At 32.2% G+C, this 23,497-nt stretch overlaps 2 protein-coding genes and 2 long non-coding RNA genes across 4 annotated transcripts; 1 reads left to right on the top strand and 3 right to left on the bottom strand.

The window, feature by feature from the left end:
- Window positions 1-7,987: 7,987 nt before the first annotated feature.
- Window positions 7,988-10,371, bottom strand: LOC137926960 (uncharacterized). The gene is made up of 4 exons (XM_068770716.1): window positions 9,607-10,371; window positions 9,250-9,318; window positions 9,034-9,178; window positions 7,988-8,175 (listed from the first exon to the last, which is right to left on the bottom strand). Exons 1-4 carry the CDS (start codon window positions 10,369-10,371, stop codon window positions 7,988-7,990), a joined length of 1,167 nt encoding a protein of 388 aa, XP_068626817.1.
- A 1,430-nt stretch (window positions 10,372-11,801) lies between these two features.
- Window positions 11,802-16,132, top strand: LOC137924683 (protein tonB2-like). The gene is made up of 5 exons (XM_068768106.1): window positions 11,802-11,943; window positions 12,754-12,945; window positions 13,404-13,624; window positions 15,411-15,560; window positions 15,938-16,132. Exons 1-5 carry the CDS (start codon window positions 11,934-11,936, stop codon window positions 16,028-16,030), a joined length of 666 nt encoding a protein of 221 aa, XP_068624207.1. The 5' UTR covers window positions 11,802-11,933; the 3' UTR covers window positions 16,031-16,132.
- Window positions 13,041-14,542, bottom strand: LOC137924694 (uncharacterized). Its single transcript, XR_011107599.1, has 3 exons — window positions 14,475-14,542; window positions 14,101-14,187; window positions 13,041-13,100 (listed from the first exon to the last, which is right to left on the bottom strand). It is a non-coding gene; the product is annotated as an uncharacterized lncRNA (long non-coding RNA).
- A 2,979-nt stretch (window positions 16,133-19,111) lies between the features above and the next one.
- LOC137925136 (uncharacterized) lies at window positions 19,112-22,607 on the bottom strand. Its single transcript, XR_011107656.1, has 3 exons — window positions 22,300-22,607; window positions 21,220-21,546; window positions 19,112-19,711 (listed from the first exon to the last, which is right to left on the bottom strand). It is a non-coding gene; the product is annotated as an uncharacterized lncRNA (long non-coding RNA).
- Between the last annotated feature and the right edge of the window lie 890 nt (window positions 22,608-23,497).

Raw genomic sequence — 23,497 nt, 5'->3', positions numbered from 1 at the left:
ATGTTGTTTCATGTACACGGGGAATAAGAGTTCACAGATTTACTTTTTAATAAAAAGTTTTTCATTTAGACTGTTTAAAATTGCTCAAAAATTCGTAAATACCTGTAGAGAAATAATATGATTATACCGGTCATTAATTGAGAAGGACCAAAAAAAATCACGTTTTTAAGTGTTTTAATAACTGTACTTAAAACGAGTTTATTTATTTTAATATAAAACAATTACTATTATTTTTATTATTATTAAGCTTAAACCGTGATAGATTTTTTGTGGCAAAAGAGCATCATATTTTGACGATATTTTTTACATTAGGCTATTTAAATTTTCCTTTAATTTTTTCCCGAATTTGTAATGTCAGGTTTTCTACAAGTATAATTAATCAGGTGAAGCGTATTTATTATAATTTTAAACTGCATGTTTACAAATAAAAAACATGACCGCTTAACCTTGCATAAATTAATTGCGCAATAAATATTAAGCAATCGAAAGTTTTAGGCTTTCTATAAGCAGATAATAATTGCAAAAATTATTTTTGGTCGTCTTAACGGAAACAATCAATCAGATAATTTTAGATCAGATACGACAACAGTATAAATACAGTGCGATATTTTTTTGCATGCAGTTGTTTCAAAACGTGGAAACGTGACATAGAATTATAATACCCTACCACTCTAGCTAAATAATTTAGGTAAGTGAACACAAAATCAAAGCATAGATAAACAACATTTTTATAATTGTTGAATTTTTATTTAATTTAAATTTTTTATTTAAGTTTTTTTTATTATTACAGAATGCAACGTTCAAATATGGATCCCCGTGTGCCAGGTGCTCCCATGCACCCTTCCAATAGGCCCAACCCCTGCTTCGCCCCTGCAAGGCAGTATCCACTATCACCTTGCTTCGGACCTCCTGCTCAACCTGCGTTCACAACAAACCCTTGCTTTGCACCTGCTTCAACGCTGCGTAGGCCGAGCCAAGACCCAAACTTACCTCCGCGATACGGCCCATGCTTCTAAAAGTTTTAACTTAAGTTGCAATTAAGAATCTCGTCATGTCACTTCAAGCGTCGTATAGCACTTATATTTTATTTTTAGCAAAGTTTATACTTAATACATAATTATTTATAATGTACGTTTATACGTTATTATAAATATTTTACATAATTAATTACTTTAAATCATGTCTACGAGATTTTGTAAACATAAGTGTTTTAATCTTTTTATAATTAAAAAAAGTTTTAAATAATAATTACATGTATTTTATTTATAACATCTAACTGTAAAATGAAAGTGTAGAAGTATTTAAAAGAGTGATAATATAAATGTACTGCTCAGTACTATAGCAATTCCAATTCAATTATTGAGAACGGCGTCTATATATACATATAAAAATGATTCCCGTGTCTCACACTTGAATTTAACTAAATAAAACATCAGGACGATATATATGTAAAAGTTACAGATATATATATATATATATATATATATATATATATATATATATATATATATATATATATATATATATATATATATATATATATATATATATATATATTCGGCGTACGCGGGTTCAAGTTCGACTGACAATCGAAGCCAAGTTCAAGGCTGCTTTTCTTAACGACCATTAAACAACCTATCTTCTTAAACAATATAATTCCTCCTACAATAGGCATTCTTGATCATACCGTAACCTGAAAACGACTTTCTTAATATTTTATAGAAATTTGAAAAAAATCATAAAATATGGTAACCATTGAAAATTCACATTTAACAGTTCATAATATGAATATCGCACCTTCGATTTTATCTACAGACTTTGAAAGTTCAAACGCGGCAAATTTATATTATCGTTTAACAGCTGTATCGGTCAGTATTTGATGCATGACTCTTTTGGAATGCGACGAAAATATGTCTGGCAGTACAAACTGTCGAGAAAGCATGTTAACGATTAAATAATATTCCCTATAATGTTTGGTATTCACTTTCATAAAGTTAAAAGGTTGTTTTCATTGTTATAATGTCTGATCGGTAACCTATATATATGTATAATCGGTAACCTATATATATGTATAATCGGTTGGCCTTAGCAATAAATATGTACGGAACTTCAAAATTTTGCAATTATACCATATATCATACAAAACGTACCAAAATGAAACAGAGTAGGCGTTTCATCTAAGAATATCTGAAATTCGTAATATTTTCCATAAATTTATGTAATTCAACAGAGTAAACTTAGCCGGTCTTGTCGAAAATTTATGAAGAAGACCTATGTGCAGCTGTGGACTTCTTACGACTGAAATGATGATCATAAAGTCTTTGTCTTGACCTCAAACCATATAAATAAGTTTAACATGAAAATATACTTGATTTTACACATATTATTTTATTCAATTCAAAGTTCTTCATACGTTTCCTATATATTGATCAAGTGTGTTTCGTAATTCGATTTTTTATGAATATTAATGGTTTTGTCTCTTAAAACAATGTATATTTCCTAACCACTGTTGGCGGCAGAATACATACACTTAACATGAATGTAAAGGTATTGAACCTCTATTTCAAGATTTTTAGAAGTAAATTATAAAGTAGCTAGTGCAATTTGGCTTTATCTATTAACAATAAATGATTAACATTGATATTACTAACAACAACCTGATCGAAAAATATCAAAGCAATTTGCGGTGCGCAATTTTCAATAGGCGTATAAAAATATATTTTATCTGCAACGGATGGAAACAAACAACGTGTTTATTTTTGATTTAATCTCTTTATCGATGAGGTGATGTGTTATTGTGATAGATATCATTCTAAATATATGGGCGACACACACATGAAATAGTATTTTCGTTACTTCGTCGTATTTCGATAAGATGAATAATAAATATTGATTGCTTTCTCAGGTTTCAAGAGAATATATTAAAATTTAACCATATCAAAGTTAAAACACTATGGTTGCAGAGGCTTGTACTTGTGGCAATCGGTTCGTCGTGGATAGGGACAGGGCGCCATAGCGTAGCTAATCAAATTACGCTGGATAACAAGACGCATTACTCCGTAAGCAATTGGTCATGTCAGTTAGCAATAGGTGAACAACTTGACTGCCCGTCACTTGCCACGGTATAAATATGAAACATGTAATATTCATATAAAATTTAATTAAAAAGATTTTATTTTTCTCTTATGCTTTATCTTAGTTTACTAAAGGTTGTCAGTCAATGTGTTTGTAGTTTCTTCACGTCCTTAACATGGCATAGTTCAGCGACATTCCAGATCTTTATCTATCGGAGACTTATTTTTTTACTTTCCTTGACGATGTTTTCTTGTCCCCTACTTTCTGTATCTGTTGTGAACATCGAAACTCGATGAGGCCTAAACTTGGGCGGAGGTAATAACTGGCCCCCGGTCCCGCTACTTGCGTCTCGTTATGACTCAGGGTTGGCTCCAGCTCCACCCCAAGCCATTGAGGCGCTAAGCGACCGCTATTCAAAATAAGTTTCAATTCAAACGAAGAATCCCACAAGTGTGACACCAGATACGTCTGTTGTGTCTAACTGAATGATTCAGATACAAAATTTACACTGATTGACGTTTTGCAAAAGCTTGGTCTCGTAGAATTTTTCAAAGCCTACATGCCTTTTGAGGGAGTTTCATTGCCCTATTCTGATTTTGATGTGTTGAATTTTTTTTTTTATTGATATTGTCATATAGACAATAGTTGTCACAGTGTAATTCTTAAACACTAGATAGAATTTCGACGCATTGTAAGATTATGAAACTTGTCATTAAATATTAGAAATTAACGATACGAGCATTTAGCTGATAGTAAGCAATATTGTAGTGTGGCCGCAAAACGTGTGGCACTACACGAGGATTCATGATATCAAGATTTATATCAGTATTTGCCAATCTTCTGACGACAATGGCGAGTAAGTAGAAAAGTTGTTCGTAAAAAATATCAACATGATATCGATTTACGTATAAAAATGATTATCAAATAATTTGTCATGAATTTGAATGAGATATTGAATAGCTCCTCTATTTGTACACGCATGTTACAAAGAGAAATAATTAGATAATTGTTATTCATGTGTGCGTGATACGACGACGGTCTTTTGCTGAACAAATGCTTGGACAGTATCTTGAACGATGTTATTCAAGATACGAGCATACACTGACACTTAGAGGAAAAATCATAGCTAGAATGGCGTAGACACAATAACCTTCCTTATCGGTTTTCAGTCCTCGCTTATTTATTCAATAATCACGGTTTTTAAGCGTGTTAACCAATCCATGTTTGAATAATACTGTAAAAATTAGTTATATTAGAAAATGATAATGCTTGCCGAATAACAACCTGAAGGTACACAGAGTATTATCCCGTACAATGACATTTGCATTGAAACATTTTGCATACCACGAATTTCATTATTCATGGCTGCCTTGAACTGAAACTTTGTAATAGGCATGTCTGGCAGCAGACTTATACAATACCTCGTATGAGAGATGTGCCAACAGTATATACGAACTACATTATTATTCATACAAGCGCATAAGAGGAAAGTGAATTTATATTTCGTTTATCTTTTTAATATCGCTGAAGGGATCTGGATGCAGGCCGTTTTCAAACGGTATTTTTGGATTTCTAACGGGGGAGGGCTATTTCTAGCAGTTGACATCTTTTGACAGAAATAATGATGAAAACAAAGCAATTGTATATGTCGAGCGCTCAGCTATTGTGGTTATACCTCCGGCAACAATTATAGTATGCCTATGCCGGTCAAGATCTTGAACCGTTCTATATTGATAAAATTAATAAATACACCGGGTATCAACACTAAAAACATCATTAAGAAATTCTCATTGCTAAAAAACTGTCACTTTCATCAAGAGGACTTATCGCTATAATTAACAAAAAAAAAATTCACACACAAACGAGTTCTATTTCTCTATTCAACGAATTTGTCATCACCAATTACTTTCAAGCCGCGTAACAAACATGAGTCATTTTGGAAATAACGTTGAGTGGGAAATGTTTTCAAGTGCGTCATCTTTACCACTGAGATAATAAACTTAGCCAAATTTAAGACCTTAAAATGTCTAACATATCTCATAACTAATATGTTTTCATGTAATAACAGAACAGTTGTTAATATAAAAAAAGGTATATTATGTATTATGTGAACACTTTATGTAGGTTTTGGTAGTCTCAATAATTATTTAGTATCAAAAATTAAAAAAAAAAAAAACAAATAGGAGCGTTTGAAAGAGCATTATCTTTTGTTAAATATTTGGCACACGATTTGAACAAATTTCTAAAGCGTATTTTTCTATCTACAACCAAAGGCTTTCCCAAGATGAGCGGGTCTTCCGGCGACAAAAACAATGCCCCCCTTGTGTTGCAAGGTTTACAGTACGAAATGGGGGCTATAAGATGAAAGAGCCTAAACAACACAACAGAACAGTGTGGTATTCAGTAAGTATTTCTTCTAAATCATTTTGTTTTTTTTCTTGTACCCAGTACATGTTAGCGCTAACCTCTTTACGCTTTAGCGCTTGAGCCTTCTCGTTCCAATCTGCAGATGGTACTGAATGATCTCGTATTTAGTTTGTCGGTTTTGGTAAATCGGGTCAAATCGGTACTTTAAATCGTAAAAATTGCTCAAAAGTTAGATACACCGCTAAAAATGTGTGCAGAGAAATCTAGAGAGGCAGCTCGCGGAGTTGCAAATATTACATGTCCAGGAGGTCTTAGGTTAATCTCTCTGTTAAAGATGATATGAGATTAACCTTCGGGAAGTAAGCTATTTTCAACATTCAGGATCTAAAGTGCAACCATTAAAAATATTACGTTTGAAATTGGGTTCTAGGGAAAAAATAAAATAAAAACGAAATGATCGTACACTTAAGACTTCCACGCTCTATCCACATGAACATCACGAAATAGCGTGTGGAGTAAATGTGGATTTTATATGGATTTACAACATCTTAGTAAAATGCCCGATAAAAAGAAATCATTATCACCTTTTATTTGTTCTATTTTTAGCGCATTGCGTTTATTTATGACTAACTTTAGATTACTGTGATGTTTTTACTTGATATTATTTTAAAAATAACACAGTCTGAACTACGAAATAGATCAGATTAACTCATATCTGATAAAATATTTATATAAATACAGGACACTCTGATCTGTGTGTCAAATAACTATAGTCGCTGTTAACACTGCAGTCATTTACAGTTGATTCTTCTTCTATTTGTGCAAATATCCCGTTTAAGTTCAAGTTAGTATACATAATTGATAAAGTTTATTTAAACGTTTAAGTTATCCCTTTTCCTTTTTATAATATTTTTAATTATAATTGGCTAAATTTTTAATAGAACTAATTTAAACTTTTTTTTTAAATTACAGAATGCAGCATTTTACGAATGCCCACGCACAACGCCGATTACCTGTCAGTCCGAATCCATGCTTTGGGCCACCCCCCTTCGTGCGGTACTCGCCATGCTTCACACCTGGACAATGGAATGCAGCATATACGCCCAACCCTAGCTTTAGTTCGCCGCCAGTGGAACCCAACCGAACTTTGAACTCTTGTTTCGTGTCTTCTACCGCTATACACAATTCTATTCAAAATTCAAACCCTTCACGGATGACCCATCGATACGATCCATGCTTTTTATAAATAGAATCATTAATTGTAATTTCGATACAGAATCTCAAAATGCGCAAATGTACCTTAATACCACTACGTTATATTAAAATTGTTATAAACAACAATGCAAACAACAATTATGATAAACAATAAGCTTGTAAAATTACGTTAGATTTGAATAAATTACATTTAATTAATTTTTTCTTTTAATCAAGTTATTACAAATTACAAATACGATTAAGATTCCACAGATATTTCAATATCTAAAAGTAAAGTTTTACTATACACTATAATAAACAGCAATTAACTATTGGTTAGTTTTGAGAATTCCCTAACAATACAGTCGATAGAAAAACCGAAGTGACTGAGAAAAAAACCTAAACGATATTTTATCATTATGTATAAAAAAACCTTTTTTTAACATTAACGCATTATAACATAAACAACATTCATTAACTCACAGCTAAATACCAAAGCAACAGCCAATTTAACCTTTATAAATATATTAAAGTAAAGGCATAAGTACGAAGAAGTAAGTGTTTATTTTCGGGTAGTATACAGATATACAGATAATACATGTAAAGGCTTTAAATGGGTGAATATATAGCTCATTTGCTAATAAATAATACATCGTCATACAACAATGAATGATTTTAGAAACATTTAATAACGTTATGGTAATATTATAAGAGAGGGTTTTCAATACTCGAACTAATACTAACTAAAATTAATTATCTTTTAGTATCTGTCCCTGTAGACTGTCTATTGCCAGAAGTTAATGACCTATCGCATTTCAAAAGAAACATTTCATGTATCGGAATGATCACAATGAAGGTACAAAGTACAGGTTGATTGGAAATAGGTGTAAAAGTTTTGTGACTTCTTGATGACTTATTTCGCCCACGTAACTCAGATTTCTTGTGATATAATCGAGTACAAAACTCATAATTTCAGTAAAGATTCACAACAAAACCAATATGATAATACTGTTTTAATAATAAAAAACATCGAAAACAAACTTAAGAATCGGTAATTCCGTCGCAAATTTTCGAAGTCGGAAACTGCCATCTAGTAACCAACGCGTTGTTTTGTAACTTCAGAATAACTAACTATGGCTATAAAACGGTTGTAGTACTTATAAAAAAATGTAGGTGGCGCTAAAATATATTTTAATTAGATATCATCACTACGGAATCTACTTTTAAAATTCGGTTTCTGTTAATTAAAAACGTTTTTATTGCAACATATTACATGTTTAAAAATGAAGTTATTAGAAATATGAACAATTATTGAATTGATATGCGTATTTCTATTTTAATTGCATCAAATTTAAGATTTCTCCAAGTTTTGTCCACTCCAAAACAGTTGATTTAATATAATGCTGTAAGTAATGACACTTACAATAGTACCAAGTATATTCGAATAGTTAAGAGAAAACAAATTGCATGCAGTGAATTGAACTCTGTTCGTAGAGACCAGTTGCTGGAAAGTTCCCAAAAGATTTCTTATCGGTTGGTCTGCAAAGGGTTGTAACATATAAAAATAACCAGTAATTAATGAACCTATTCATTTATTGCCCCGAAAACAACGTTGTTAAATGATTTTTGTGTTGTTTAATTGCTTTCACTAATTAAACAACGTTATTTTCGCAGCCTCTATATCTTGTTTTATTATAAGAACGTGGAATAATCTATTACGCTCTAAGGCAAAACCCTATCTTCTGTACTAGTTGTAGTACAAAACCTATGTTACAAAAGTCAAGGTCCGTCAATAAAAATTAAGCATTTGAAAAAAAAATGTTATTTCTACACAGGTTTTTAACTTTGCGTTGCGGTAGCAACCAAAGGTTATACTGGACTTTTGCCAGCTATAAACCCACGGTCGTGTTTAGGCACCTGTAGTAAAAAATACGGGAAAACTTCTGCACAGTATCATAGTTTCAACGGCGTGAGTTTTGTGCCTCGACGACTTAGAGTAAAGCTGAAATTCCTCTCTCGTTATTAAATTTGGTGGACCATCACTAGATCTTAAAAAACATTCGATTCGAGTAACCCTAAATCTGACGCCAAGGCCATAAGTGTCGGAGCAGGCTGTGATATAGCCTCTTTCGTCATCCTGGTCTAAGGCTCAAGTTGAGGAATTTTCTCTTTCACCTGCATTATTTTTCGCAAAAGATAATCCCAACAACCGTGTTCCATGAGCTTTCGTCTTGTACTATCCTGACGACGGCTGGCACCAAGAGATAGTTTCCCTCTATAATAAGAAGTTCACAGCGCAGCTTAGCTCAAGCTTTCCAATCATGGAACATGTGCTGCGCAATGACCTACTTACCACTACAATGGTGTATATTGCTTAACAATAGTATTTATGCTCACCGCGCTTAAAATGTATTAAATATTTTATTACAAGTAATTCTGTTTGTTCGACTTCTTTTCCCATTGATTCATTTACATAGCAGCCTAGGAAGTACCATAAAAAGAGTTGAACGGTCTTTGCAACTACCAGCCAAGGTAATATTTTCTGCAATAAGAAAGCAAGTTTATAGTAACGTACGACGTAAATTAATAATGTTTTAATTTTATAAAGATTACCTCTGTCACCATTATCATCGTGATGCCCATAATTGCACCCGAAAACATCAACCATATGATAAGGAATGCCTTTAAAAAAAGTTTTATAGTTAGATAGTTTTTAGCAGTTAATAAATAAGATCCCTTTTTAAATTATTACGCAAATTTTCTAACGAGAAGCTTTTATTAACTCCTGGAAATTTTATTCAGAAAAAAAAACAAAAATAAAAAATTGATCTAAATATTACGTGGAATACAGCTGTGATTCTATGCAATTTAACATGCTGTTAAATATATATTAGGAATATAATTAGTTAGTAGTAATAAATAATCTAATACATTTTAGTTGTAAAATTAGGAAAACACAATGACAGTTACCTGTGTACCGTGATTAATTTCTAACAATCGTACGCAAGTTATAACATCGTCATATAAATGGCAAAGAGTTTTGATATCAGTATACTCGACATTGTTGTCTAAAAAGCTAATTCTCATGTTAAATAAATATGAAATGAACCGTTTTCGTGCGGCTGGTTGTTCCGAAAATGTATTCTGTTGCACCACAAGCTCTTTATTATCGAAGTGCAGTGATTGCTTTAGCCTCAAGTTAATAGTCTTTAGAAATGCTAGCAGCAAACACAAATGAATAACTAAATGTACCATTGTCAAAAATACAGGTATGTTGAAAACAATTTCATACGGAGGATAGTCGTAAACAAATTCTGCGATAATTAATGTAATAAATATAGTAGAAATAAATACAATCCATAATTGCAGTTTATATGAAAGCATTTTTTTATCAATATCGTCCAATTTGAGTTTATCAAACATATTACAAATAATTTTGTAAACTTGAACAAATGGATCGTCATTGTTAAATAGTTCTAGAATAATAATCAAAACATTAACAATTAAATTATTAGTCCCACCAACGTCTGGTAGGTTTTGTTTGAGATCTAAATAGTCATTAAAATTCACAAAATAAAAATAGCACAGAGTTGTAGAAACGATAAATAAAATTGCCCACAGTACGGACCACAGCTTCCGTTTACATTTTCCGTTGTTTTTATTTAAATTGAAAGGTTTTCTCAATCCGAAAGCAGTGTTAACAAAATTAAATTTATTAAAATACCCGTAAAACATTATACACGTCTAGTTGTTAGAGCAACCAATATAAAAATTATTTCAAATAAACAAGTCCTATTACGATTGCTCTATATATATATGGTTATTAAAGAAACATTAAAATTTATCTTCATTGTAATATCAATTAAATTATAACTTCTCTCCAGTAATCACAGGGTCGGTTTTTAATATAATTTAATTTATTGAGTTGGCATGTATTCTCGTATACCTTAGTTCATCGGACATGTTCAACTTTAATAACAGGTTTAACGTAATAATTATTGGACAGACATATTCAACACAGGAGTGGAACGTGTCTTATTGTCTTTATATAATCAAAATTTCTTGTTTTTTTTTTTATATTTAATCTCACTATCGCGAAATTGATACAGTGAGTACTTTTCACAAATGAAATAAGTGAATAGAGTAATCGTAAATTTTACACAAACTATGCCTCTAATACTTTTGTAGAATAGAATAGATGTAAACAACTCTTGACCGTTCGTTAACAATAGCAAATATTAAATATACTATTTATTATTTCTGTTTTCAATAGTTAAAGTAACATGTTTTATTAAAAAAGTCTTTGATTACTCATGGGGCGATCTCTTTTGAAGAAGGTCATTTCGAGCCTGAAAACTAGTTGTTTCTCAAACTACAGTTGTTATGTAAAGGCCCCTTACATTACTCCCATTTCTGTAACATTGCATGTGATGTACAGGCTCAAGTAGAGGTCCCTCAGGAAACCTTCGGGATAAGTTACATAAACATGATTTAGGCTATGCGCCTTCGATGCTTAGCTCTATCTTGCTAGCAAGTCTGCGAAATCTGAAATAGGGCAACATTGAAGACCCTGACCGAAAAAAGCCATTATTCATAGTACCCGGTATTTGATTTCGGACGTCGAAAACAAGAGGAAGATATACGTAAGGTTTGGCTGTGTAGAGTTTTTTATATCAGAACTAATTAGCTGTCACATGATAAAGGAATAAAGTAAAGCTCTCTCTTTTACTCGATGTACCAAATTACATGTTGAGTATAATACATACAGAAGATAGTAATCCGTCTTAACATAAGAAGTGCAGGTGCGGAACTCTATATTATTTTGTAATTCAAAATCCAGCGAATCCCGCCAATATTACGTATAAGATTATCATTTACATACACGCTATACGAAAATTTGTTTCTTTACTCTATGGTATGTAAAGATTAATAATCACTATATTGGTAACTAGCATATGTTAATTCAAAACAATAATTTGTACCAAACATTTATTGCAAAGTTTATTGCAATACCGAATATTTACTTGCACGTTGTTTAAATATGGTATATTTCATTTAATATATCATAACGTATGAAATATTTTTTAATTTATGTAATTATTATTTCTTGCACTTCACCTTATCACTCTGTCCGCATATCTAATCGATGTATGAAATGTCGGGGCACATTGCTTCAGAATTGATAATACTTTTTAGCAAAAGATAAATAAGTCGTGTGTAACGAAAGCAACCTTTCTCCTGAACCTGTTGTTTATTTTATTTGCATAATTTTGTAATAATACCACAACACCAGTAAAATGTCTCATGGTAAGAATAAAAAATATTTTAATTATCTTTATGAATATTATCGTAAATATATAACACGGTTGTATATATTTTGGCGTGAAATATTAATGTGTAAAAATACAGGTGATACACGTACTTAAATTTAAAAATTCAAAGCTACATAAAATTGACAATGTCTTAGATTTTGAGTTTGGATGTCTTGGATTTCGAGAGCGTTACATTATTATCTATAGGACGTGTATACTGATGAGTCAACGCCCTGTTTGTTTTCTAGCTGAATAATTTCCTCGAACAATTGCTTACATCACGTTATTAACATGACAGTATTGATACAAATTATAAAGATTAGAGAGAATAAAAAAAACATCCCGTATGTTTTCTTTTCGTTTCATAACATATGGTTACTATTGCTGTATTGGTATTGACATATTCCTCGGGTTTGAGTGGCAGGGCGTAAACAGTGTTTAGCCTAAACCTCCTTATTGGTATCAAAGCTCGAAAATTCTCTCAAAAGTCTCTGCTCGGGCAGCTACATGTTACTTTAATTGTAATTACGAACTTAAAAGCACTCTTGATTCTTAATACCACTCCATAGACTTCCTCTTCCCTTGTTTAACTTCATTTTAAATGATTATTACCTGATTTTTTCATACAATATCAACTCTGACAGCACAAATACCAATTTTCATGCTACTATCAAAATATTGTAGCACTTCTTCGTAATATTAAATAAATGAAAAATAAAAAACATACGATTTTGGTAAAATTCAAAGTGTTGAATATTAAGTCTAAACGTATACTAAGTTTTGATTATCTTTACTGTGATTTCAGTACCTCCGCCTGGCGGTCCCCCTCCATACCCGCCGCCGGCTCCGGGAGCGTTTGCCTACGTACCAGCTCCAGTCATGATGCCTATGTACCCTTATCCCCCTCCGGAGCTGCAACCGCAACCAACGTACGTTACCAACTACATCTACCCGCCGCCAGTTCCAGCACCTCCTGAACCTGTACACGTTGTTGAAAGTAAGTAATACGCTTTTAAATTTACATACCAAAACATGAACAACAGAATTCAGTTGAAAATAATACCTTTCCCGATCATCTTCATCATACCTGAAATGTTTACTGCTGGGCATAGAACTCTTGCATTGATTTCCGAGAGGATCGGTCTCGAAATACTAATAAATGAAGAGGATTTTACCCAACCGTAGTGTACAGCTTTCCTTATTGTAATATGATTATAACAATTATAGGAGCCGAGATTTGGCCCTGTTTAACCCTCGAATGAGAATGTAAAATGTCGGGGTCCCCTCGGACATGCGTAGAACGTGCGCTTTGAAATCCTCCGATTCAGGTAAAATACGGATCTAGACAATACACCCCAAGGGAGAAAGCCTTTGCCCAACATTATCTCAAAAATTAGATTTTTTTCAGTAATTAATAAAAATTTTATAAACTGATACAAGTTTTTATATTTCCAGATTCTGGTCCAATTATCGACTGGGTGCCAACAACGCCAACGAATGCAAGTTCTTTGACGGGTCGGGCAGTGGTTGCCGGGAAAGAGGGCTGGGACAGCAGTCCGCTTTGGATCATCCGAGCTCATCATAATGGGGACTTAATTCCAGGAAAACTAGCTGTTCAACATCGATCAGCTTATATACCTTATGCTGGAAAAGAAGTTCCCGTTCATAATTTCGAGGTAAATATTGAAAAGAGTGATTACCAAAAGAGGATGCTGCCAGAAATACCATGCAAAAATTACTGAACACCTTAAAATTTATATCATACAATTCGAGGTACATGTTTTCATAGCCGATATCCCCTGGCTTGAGGTATCACTAATCGAAATCTGTTCAGAATTGCTTTCGGTGTCATATTTGATAGTAAACCCTCATTGCACACGTAGTTATGATATAGTTACGGAAAATGCTTGATTTCATTATTACAAAAGGAAAGATATTTCGCCAAGACGAACGAATAAATCCTTCTCTACAGTCTCGTGCACAATATATACTACATGTAAATACTACTACTGTCAGATTTTGTCCATAACAGTACACTTATTGTTTGCAATTAGAATGAAATTAAGAATAATTTGTGAGGCATTTTGCTCGCTCGACTAATTAACATGGATGTGGTATACAGATTTAACGATTTTAAATTAGTTTCACTTACCAAAAGGCGAAATCTTATGAACATTTCTGCTATGGATCTCATAACTCGTAATACTCGTATAGTCGCGAAATTAAATATATCGCGGACCTGTTATAGAGAGAATTAATTTTAGTTTAACTGTATGTGTGTGTCTTGATCTAAAACAAAACTCAATCAATCTTCTTAAAACACAGCCACCGTGTACAAATTCTCTAACATGTCGATAGACCAAACTTTGAAATAATTATCTACTGTTATATTGTACATATCAACTATATAGTCGATAAAATTTTCGAAAATTAATACTGTTGGGAATGATGATTTATATTTCATAGCACAACCTTTGACTATTAGTTTTAAATTATAAACTTATTTTTAATATAATCTGTATTTACCTGATAGATAGTTTGTTAATTTTAGATTAATCATGTGTTTAGAAATCTATTATGATGTAACAATGTGGTAACTGTTAGTAAATTGCAAACTAGAGATTTTATATTTTTCTCACTTTATTTCCTATTTATTACTTAAATTTAATACATCGATAAAATATTATTGCATTTCAGAAAAAGTTATGAATAAAAATTTAAACATAAAAGGGTTCGCTGTTAATGGCTAGAAACCCAGGAAAACAATTTCAGCTGGTAAGTTGGTCAGATGATCATTATTTCACGGTCATCAGACGTCCACCGTTGGATATGGATCTTTCCTCATAGATTTCCAGTTGGAAGATTCTAGCATCCAGCGTCTTCCGACGACTTCAACAAGGTCGTCTTATTCTTTTTACCCTAAGAGTGGGTATACTAAGCCAGAACTCTGCAGTTTTCATCTGCTAATTTAAGCACTTTATATATATATATATATATATATATATATATATATATATATACACTTTATATATATTTCCGTTGCCTTTCGCCTCATTTTACAGTATTTAATTTATGTACATATTATAATTGCTTAATTTTTTTTTTATTTACAGTATTCTTCCAAATATTTGTACAGCGATTCTCTCACACAACTTAAGGAACTCAGGTCGGGTCTCGTCTTCCTTGATAAGCGAGGACATTGAGTCCCCGCTTTATATTTATTATAGTATTAAGGACATTTGTTAAAGTGAATACAAGAAAAACTTTTGAGTTTGTTGTGGACTCGCAGATGTGGGCTGAAAGTAAAGAACCTTATAAGTTTATTTAAATTCAGGATATTATTATAGAGGTCAATTCGATATTAATTTTTATCAAATTGGGTTCCTTTCGTATTTATCTTTTGACATGTGCAAATGATCACTATGAAAATAAAATGAATAATAAGTTCCGTAACATGTATAGGTTCTCTGCGCACCTTCGCATGCAGTTCGTTGGGTGCCGGCTAACAATGGTTCAGTCCCTCCCACGGCAATAGCTGCTGGTAATACCCACACTGCAGAACCTCTTTATATCGGAAGGGTTACTCACATGCGCTCCGTTACTCCGGGAAAAGTACGTAACATTTTTTATATACTTAATGAACTCAAATTTCAGCTACGACTTACATATCAACAATTTTTTTCCTAACAATTCATCTTTTAATTGTGTGAATTTTTATGATTCTTATATAAATCTCTTTGATACTTAAAAACATCTTTTTAACTTTGATTTTGAGATAATTATGATGTTGTTTAATTTATAATAATAATTTCATAATAAATATTCCCCATACATTAATATCAAGAGTAATGAAACAACACATGTCATCATCATAATTAAACGTCCACAGGTGGACATAGGCCTCTCTCATAGATTTCCACTAGGACCGGAGGGTAGCCTACCAGTCTTCCGATGACCTTAACAGCATACTAAATAATTTACTTTTTCAGATTCACCCGACTCACGGGTGTTGCTACATTTCCTTCAGCGGCGGCGAAGTGTCGTACAAATATTACGAAGTTCTCTGCGAAACTAACATTTGAGATCAATTAAATAAACTAAAAATAAACACTATTTCTGACATTGTTAGAAAAATATGCACTGTCAAGGTATTTTGTTTTCCGTATGAATATTATTGTAATTAAACAATAACAAAAATGGATATCATTGTACGCACTTTCTAAAGATGGCTAACGGTATTTTTTTTCTTTTATTCAAAAATCGAATTCAAACTTATAACTATTACTTATATATATATATATATATATATATGTAAGTAATTAGTTATTATATATATAATGAAAGGTAACACCAATTATATAATGTATAATGTAGAAATAGATTAGAATAGATGAACAGGAAAATTTTCTTTTCAGCACAAATTAAGACCTAACACTTATATAATACTTTTAGCATCATCATAGGCACGAAACATGACCTTCAAATATTTATTTGTGTGAAAAAAATAAACAAATCATATCATTTATATGGAAAAAACAATGTGATTATATTGCAAGCACGTTTAATAAATAGGGTTATTTATATTTTTATTTCATTTTACATTTTGTATAAAAATTTCTATCATCTGGCCATTGGGCCCGGAGGATGGTCTACGACCGTGACTGGCGGCGGGGGATTATCGTATCCACTATCTGTGTAGGGTCGATCTACAACGTTCACTTGACCACCACCATCGTCGCAACAGCTACAGCAGAGTCCCATAGCTCTGAAATAAACCATAATTTTAAAATAATATTGTATAATAAATTAACAACTCCTTGACATCACATTACTGCCTACAAAATGGCTGTAAAATCTCAAGTTTTATATTAAAAACATGCGTAGAAAAATCTCGCTAATGTTGGACTATTTTCTATTTTAAATGTACACTGCAAAAATTGCGGTAGCGTTTATATTGGTTTGAACTTATATTGTGATAGTATACCAGGAATAATAAAGCTCACGCCTTTATAAAATAGACTAACCACCGTTGCTCTATTTCGTGTCTAAATGTAATATATTGATAAATGAAGAATAGGAAAACGAAATTTACCTTATTAATGCATATAAAATATAGGCCTACATTGAACAAATTAACTTCTAGGCTAGCTACTTCGATTAGCGATTTAGACTAGCGATTTTTACTACAATGAGCTTCAACGCGACTTAACTGCGAATTGTATCTTGGTTAAACACTGGTCAATAAGACTAGAATCATTAAAAAATTAATAATTGATAAAAGAAAAAACAAATACGTACATATAAACTGTATCCACCAATACGCTGTACTTTTAAATCACTGTTTGAGCTGTTAAACCTATACTGATACTAATTATATTACAACTCCACTACATACAGTATTGGCGTATTGGAGTATTGATTAGATTAAATAATCTATTAGTTTTAAAGGTATGTCGAACTGTCAAAGATACTTTATCAATACGATGATTAAATATATTTCTTGGAAAAGTAGGAACGTTCCTAACATTTAACTGCACGTGGACTAAGTACCATATATTTACAGAAAAGTTTGAAAAGCTCTTTTTGGGGACGGACGTATTTTAAACAAAAATAAACACCATTCGCATTTTTAAATGTTCCTTTTTTTTATTTATTACAAATACTTTCCATTTAAATATTAGGATTGCAAAACATTACGAATTGGCAACGCTAAAGCAATATTTAGACCCTGCATGATAAAATGACTAACAAAATGTGTGCTTACCCTGTCGATCTCAACGGCATGGCACTTGGAACACCGCAAGAATAGTAAATTTTAAATATATAAATCACTAAGAAGTTATTCTTGAAAGAGCAATATAATAGCAACGCATTGAGTCTTGTTTCGGTTCTCACAGGCAGACTCAAGTCAGACTAAAGACAGTGACAGTCCAAGCCGAAGTCTTCTTTCAGGGATCCTTACGCTCGGTCACTCCATAGAGCATCAGTCTAATGCTCATAGGGCTTGGCAGCCGCCTGGAACAGCGCGATATCTTATGCCGAGCGACAAGAACTCTAATCCTAAAATGGACAAACGACGTTATTAAAGTCGTCGGAAGACGCGTAATGGCAGCTGTCTTTTCGATAATCTGTGGGAGAGGCCATGTCTAGAAGTAAGATTCTAAAGGCTTAAATGATGATTATGATGAAGAATTTTTCAAGATTAGCTATTAGACGTCTAGGCTAAACGCTTTCAGCGCTCTGCCAGTTCAAACCTCGTGAAGCTGTGATTGAATGCCATCGGGCATAAAGAATGTATCTATATAATACCAGAAGAGGAGCATACTTTCAACGATTTTTATACAGATATGTAATATACATATTCATTCGTAATTTAAATACATCTTCACAAAGCGTAAGAAATGCAAAGTGAATGGTATTTAAGAGTGTACAGAGCTTACCGTACTTTTATAAATAAAAGAAAAATTAGAAGCGAAAAAGATTACTAGACTAACCGAAATTTTATTCCATCTTATAAAGAATACGTACACTTAACTTTAAATAACATTCGTTTCTACAATATAGGTATAACTTACATGTATTCATACTATTTTATTTATTTTAATCATTACATATAAAATGTGTATGTTTTAAAATGTTTGAATTTCGTTCTGTGCATCTAGCGTACAGAAGTCTTGAATTTTCAACATATAGTATGGTTGTCCCAATTAAATCTGTTATTTTCCATTATTATTATTATTTTATTTTGTACATGAGATTTTATTATTTTCGGTATCCGTTACATTACATCACAAAAAAGTTTAAAAATGCCAAGTTACAATCGTTTACATTAATAATTTCTTTTATTCAACACTCAATGTTAAACTTTATCACACTTTAAATTGTAACAAAATATCTCACTGAATTGCAATATGTTACATATGTGAATGAAATATTTGTGCATAAATAATATAAATGAATAAATGAAAATAAGAAAATTAATAATAATATACGAATATATTTTATTTATCAACAAATTCATCTATTTATTATAACAATAACTCATAAAAATTCATAGGTAACTAAGAGTAACAGTAACAAGTTTAGCTACCAAATAAGTATTAAATAGAAGTACAATTGGTTAAATATGTGATATTTTTTTTCTATATTTACTAAACATAATAGAATACTTGACAATGTAAAAGAAACTTGTAAAGAACATAAAGAATGTGGCTATTGATTGAATGTTTTTAAAACATCACAAAAAATAACTTTAATTTTATAACTTCAATGACAAATGTACACACTAAATTTATTTATTAAATGATTTAACTAACGATGTATTTCATTTATACATTTGTTTATTGACGTTGATCTGTTTCGCATATACATTACGTAATAGCATCCCATACATAGAATTCAATGCTATAAATGGCATTCAGACATTCATTTTGATTTTTCAGTAAGAAAGGCAAATATTAAGTCACAAAAATTATGTTTCAACGTGACTTCTGATATATATATTTATATATTAACGTATGTATGTATGTACATATATTTTACATGTTAATAATTAAAAATATAACTATTTGGATGTCGAATACTTAAGAGACTATCTATAAGGTGGTGGAGGTTGATTGATTATGATAGGCGGGGCCTGTTGGACGGGTGCTTGCATCACGTGGTGATGGACTACTGTCCGCGGGGGGTCCGGGCAGCAGTCACAGCACAGGCATGGTATGCAACAGCAACAGCAGGGGCGACATGAGAAGTTGCAACCCATCCTGGAACGAGAAAATTTTTAACCGATTATTAAACAAGATCGTGAATGTAGTTGCAATAATAGTGTATATATTCTACGATTGAAACGTTGCTGGAGTTTCTTTCTTCTGTTTATCATAATTGTCATCATCATTTCAGCCATAGTTTATCCACTACTTCGTCATTCCCTACTTTCTCAATAGGAGTAGTAGAAACTGGCCTGCATTCAGCGTCTTCCAACGACCTTTTACAAAATAGACAGTCCCCTTTTTGGCGGATATCACATGATGCACTTATCATTCCGTGGTCTCCATTGCAAAACCTTAAGGTTCTCTTTTCTTTAAAAATTGACAAAAGAATTGTTCTTCATAATCAGATAATAATATTATAAGCATTGGTAAAGCCGACATCTGACTCATAGGCCGTCCAAGCCGCGAGTTCCGGGGTGCCTTTGAATAATTTTTAAAAACCGTTTCGGGTGAAGCCACCGAGTATTCTTTTGTGAGGAGATCTAGGCTAGGAGTTTATAGAGCTCTACCACCTAATACTCGACGAAACTGCAAAAACCAAGGGGCAAACAGCATTTGCAAAGGACAAAGAATGCATTTATATTAACAAATACCGAAATTTAATTTCGTCTGAATTTTTAATCTTTGCCTTTGCTCGATTTCAACGACAAAATTAGCGAATGTGGCGCTGAAAAATGAATTAAGTAAATTAAGTTTTTAACAATGTATACAGTACACTTGTACTATCAAAGATTTCTTTAATTTGCTGGTAAACTGATATTTGACTGCATTTAAGAATAAAGTTTAAAAACATCCTTTATCTATAGTATTAAAAATGATGCTTCTGAACAACCTTCAAACATTTAGCATCTTTAAATGTGAGTCAACAAGTCAAAAACAATGTGACAAGTTTATTAAAGGCGTACTGAAGTGTAAATCAACTTATTCTTTGTGATACTAGAAAGAAATTTTTATTGCTTTCACGTTTAAAACTAAGATATTAAATAAACCATTTTATTAATTACAATGTCCTAATACAAAAAAAAGTAAAATGTCTAGATTCGATGTTAACCTATTTACCGCAAGAATTTTTCAATTATAACGATATTTAATTGAAGACTATTGTTGTTTCGTTTAGATAATTACACAAAATCCTATTTATATAACTGTAAAGGTGGCCTTGTGTCCTTGTACATAAAATAAAAGTTTAAAAAGAAATTCCATAGATAGTGACAAAGTTATCAAAGAAGAAGCATGCTATAATCTATAGTCATATACATTTTTTTTGGGCTGAAAGTGATATGTAATATGAACATTTAAAGTGTTTGTTGCTTAAAAACTTGAATAAATATTTTAGGAAATTTTCCTTCTTTGCCTTCGCGTGCTTTAAACATTTAAATATTTATTCATGTTAGTTTGTGCAAAACACGCTATTTAAATTTAGAACAGACGCATTTAGTAATTACCTTAACCGTAAGCGTTATAACTATGTCGTCCACTTCAGGGAATTAATTAGCACTTACCTTAATTAAAAGCATTAATTCATCTGTACAAAGGCTGTGGTTGTGGATAGGGATACGTGGGCTGTTGCGGCGGGTATCCGGGGTAGCCTCCTTGTGGCGGTGGGTAAGGATATCCGGCCGGTGGCGGCGGTGGTTGCTCAACGACAACAGGAGGATGATGTATGTGTACGGTCTGCGGGGGTTGCTGCTGCTGTTGTCCGCACGCGTTGGGGCAAAGGCACGGTATAAGACAGCAAGCGCTCAGAGCCATGCAACATGGGTTGCAGCAAAGGTCACACTCCCCGCAATCGAACGAAAAACAGATGCCCATCGTTGAGGTATTTACTCCTTTAAGTAAAAGAATAGAAGTCATGTACCTCTCACAGTCAGTGTTATATCTGTCACCTTAATCATTATTGATTCACACCTGTTTATACAATATCACACCTTAACGTAAAAGAAATAAAAACTTTATTCATTTTCCAGGTTAGAGCGATGCGTCGCAAACTAAATTATCATTGGTAAACGAGGCTTTATCTCGGCGATAACTGATATCTCATTGTATTACTTATGAACACACTTAAAATTCTCATTAACAGCGTTTTTCTAAAAACTTACTTCATTCGGGATTACATAGCTGTCTATTGTTAGTTTATTAAAAATTTAACAACAAACATAGCGTAAGTACACAAAAAACACAGAAAATTGAAAATGTCCACCCATGCAATGCAAAGATTTTTAAAGTAAAGTGAAATATTGTGAAACTAATCTGGGTGCCGATATAGATTGATGGATTACAAAAAATATTTTTACTGAGATAACAATATGGTATAGGTAAAATACCAGCACATTTTCGTAAGCTGCGTAAATAAGTTTGAAAATGGCTTTTTTTAATCATATTTATTAATGTAGCTAAAGACAATATTAATATTAATATGTACTTATATATTCACAAAATTAGCGTATACCCTTTATATAAAAGTAAAATTGACACAGAACTGTTAATATATTATATAGTGGACGACAGATCGATAGTTAGTAAGCAAGTAATTGTCAGTTGTTAGTTGTTATTTAGTTGTTACAACAGAAAAATATACATACCTTGTTTTAATGTCTAATAAGGCGTTGAATTACAATTTTGAAATTGAAAAAAATTGAAACCGTCAGTCCAACCAGTTGCACAATGTTGTTAGAAATAAACCAGCATGAATCAAACCGTCGATGCGATTTGTCACAGCGGGAAAACTATGATTACGTTAGCGCCTGCGCACTAGCCGTTGTTCACAGCTCACTACACTCTGTAAAGTGTAGACGTGTTGCCTTGTCGGTCACGGCTCGCAACATGAAAACTTTAAAAGGAAAAACTACTGCCGTGACGCACGTCCCGCCATTGTGGTTGCAAATGCGAGAGAACTTCGTCAACCTTGTTGTGTCTCGAATTGTTAAATTTCGTTGAAACTCTCGTGGCTTACATCTTTACAAATTACTTTAAACGTCACTTGATTGCTGAAGCAATTACAATGTTGATAAAACAATATGCTTAGATAATATTACGCCGCTTAATTATTTTTTAACTTTACTAACTTACTTACTATTACTTAAGATGTACTTTCATTAGTTTTGACGTAAAATAAACCGTAAATGTGATATTATACTTTATATTTTTAAAATGGATTCTAAAAGTAAACCAGTGATTTTAATACTTATAACATCCAAGCTTGATCTGGAAGCGTAAAATAGAAAACAATATAGAAATTTTAACCAAATTTCGATTATTAAGGAAAAAGGAAAACGTCTATTTTTTATTGAACTATTAAAGGAATTCAACTTATTTAAGTGTGATGGCTGCATTTATCAACCTTTGTGATTCCTACAAAATGAATTAAAAAGCCGTAGTTTATTCTGTCAATAGGATATGGCCTTGCCATTTTAATACCAAAGTTCTTAAGTAGCATGTGCAATGACTTTTATATTATTTATAACAACTGTGTAACAAACTGATGTCAGAAAGATATTCGAATCTAAGATTGGGATATTAAAACAATAGTCATTCCTACTGTGAATAGTAAAGCTCTGGAGTCTGATTATTCAAAATTAAATTACTTCTAAGGCATTTGGAAAGATTGTAATTTGTAGATCGTTTTATCTGAACCAATCTGAATTTACTTTTTGAATTGAATGTGTAACCTGTTCAACTACCAGGGCTTATAAACCACAAACAATGTATAAAAATTAAATAATATTAAAAGCAATTTTTAACTATAACGTTTTTCTATTATACATTTATAGCAATAAGGAA

Source organism: Battus philenor, unplaced genomic scaffold, assembly GCF_028537555.1.
Source record: "Battus philenor isolate CCGP_79_NKW_IND1 unplaced genomic scaffold, ilBatPhil1.0.hap1 SCAF_10, whole genome shotgun sequence".
Taxonomy (NCBI): Eukaryota; Metazoa; Arthropoda; class Insecta; order Lepidoptera; family Papilionidae; genus Battus; species Battus philenor.
Note: the sequence above shows the minus strand (reverse complement) of the source record. Positions and strands in the feature narration are given on the sequence as shown.

Bases quoted from the DNA above. Each gene is read 5' to 3' on its own strand.
- LOC137926960 (XM_068770716.1), bottom strand. From the start codon at position 10,371: ATGTTTTACGGGTATTTTAATAAATTTAATTTTGTTAACACTGCTTTC. The intron at 9,319-9,606 runs GTAACTGTCATT...CTTTTTTTAAAG, and splicing joins AAATTAATCACGGTACACAG to GCATTCCTTATCATATGGTT. The intron at 8,176-9,033 runs GTGAGCATAAAT...AACCCTTTGCAG, and splicing joins TTTAATACATTTTAAGCGCG to ACCAACCGATAAGAAATCTT.
- LOC137924683 (XM_068768106.1), top strand. The intron at 12,946-13,403 runs GTAAGTAATACG...TTATATTTCCAG, and splicing joins ACCTGTACACGTTGTTGAAA to ATTCTGGTCCAATTATCGAC. The intron at 15,561-15,937 runs GTACGTAACATT...TTACTTTTTCAG, and splicing joins GCTCCGTTACTCCGGGAAAA to ATTCACCCGACTCACGGGTG.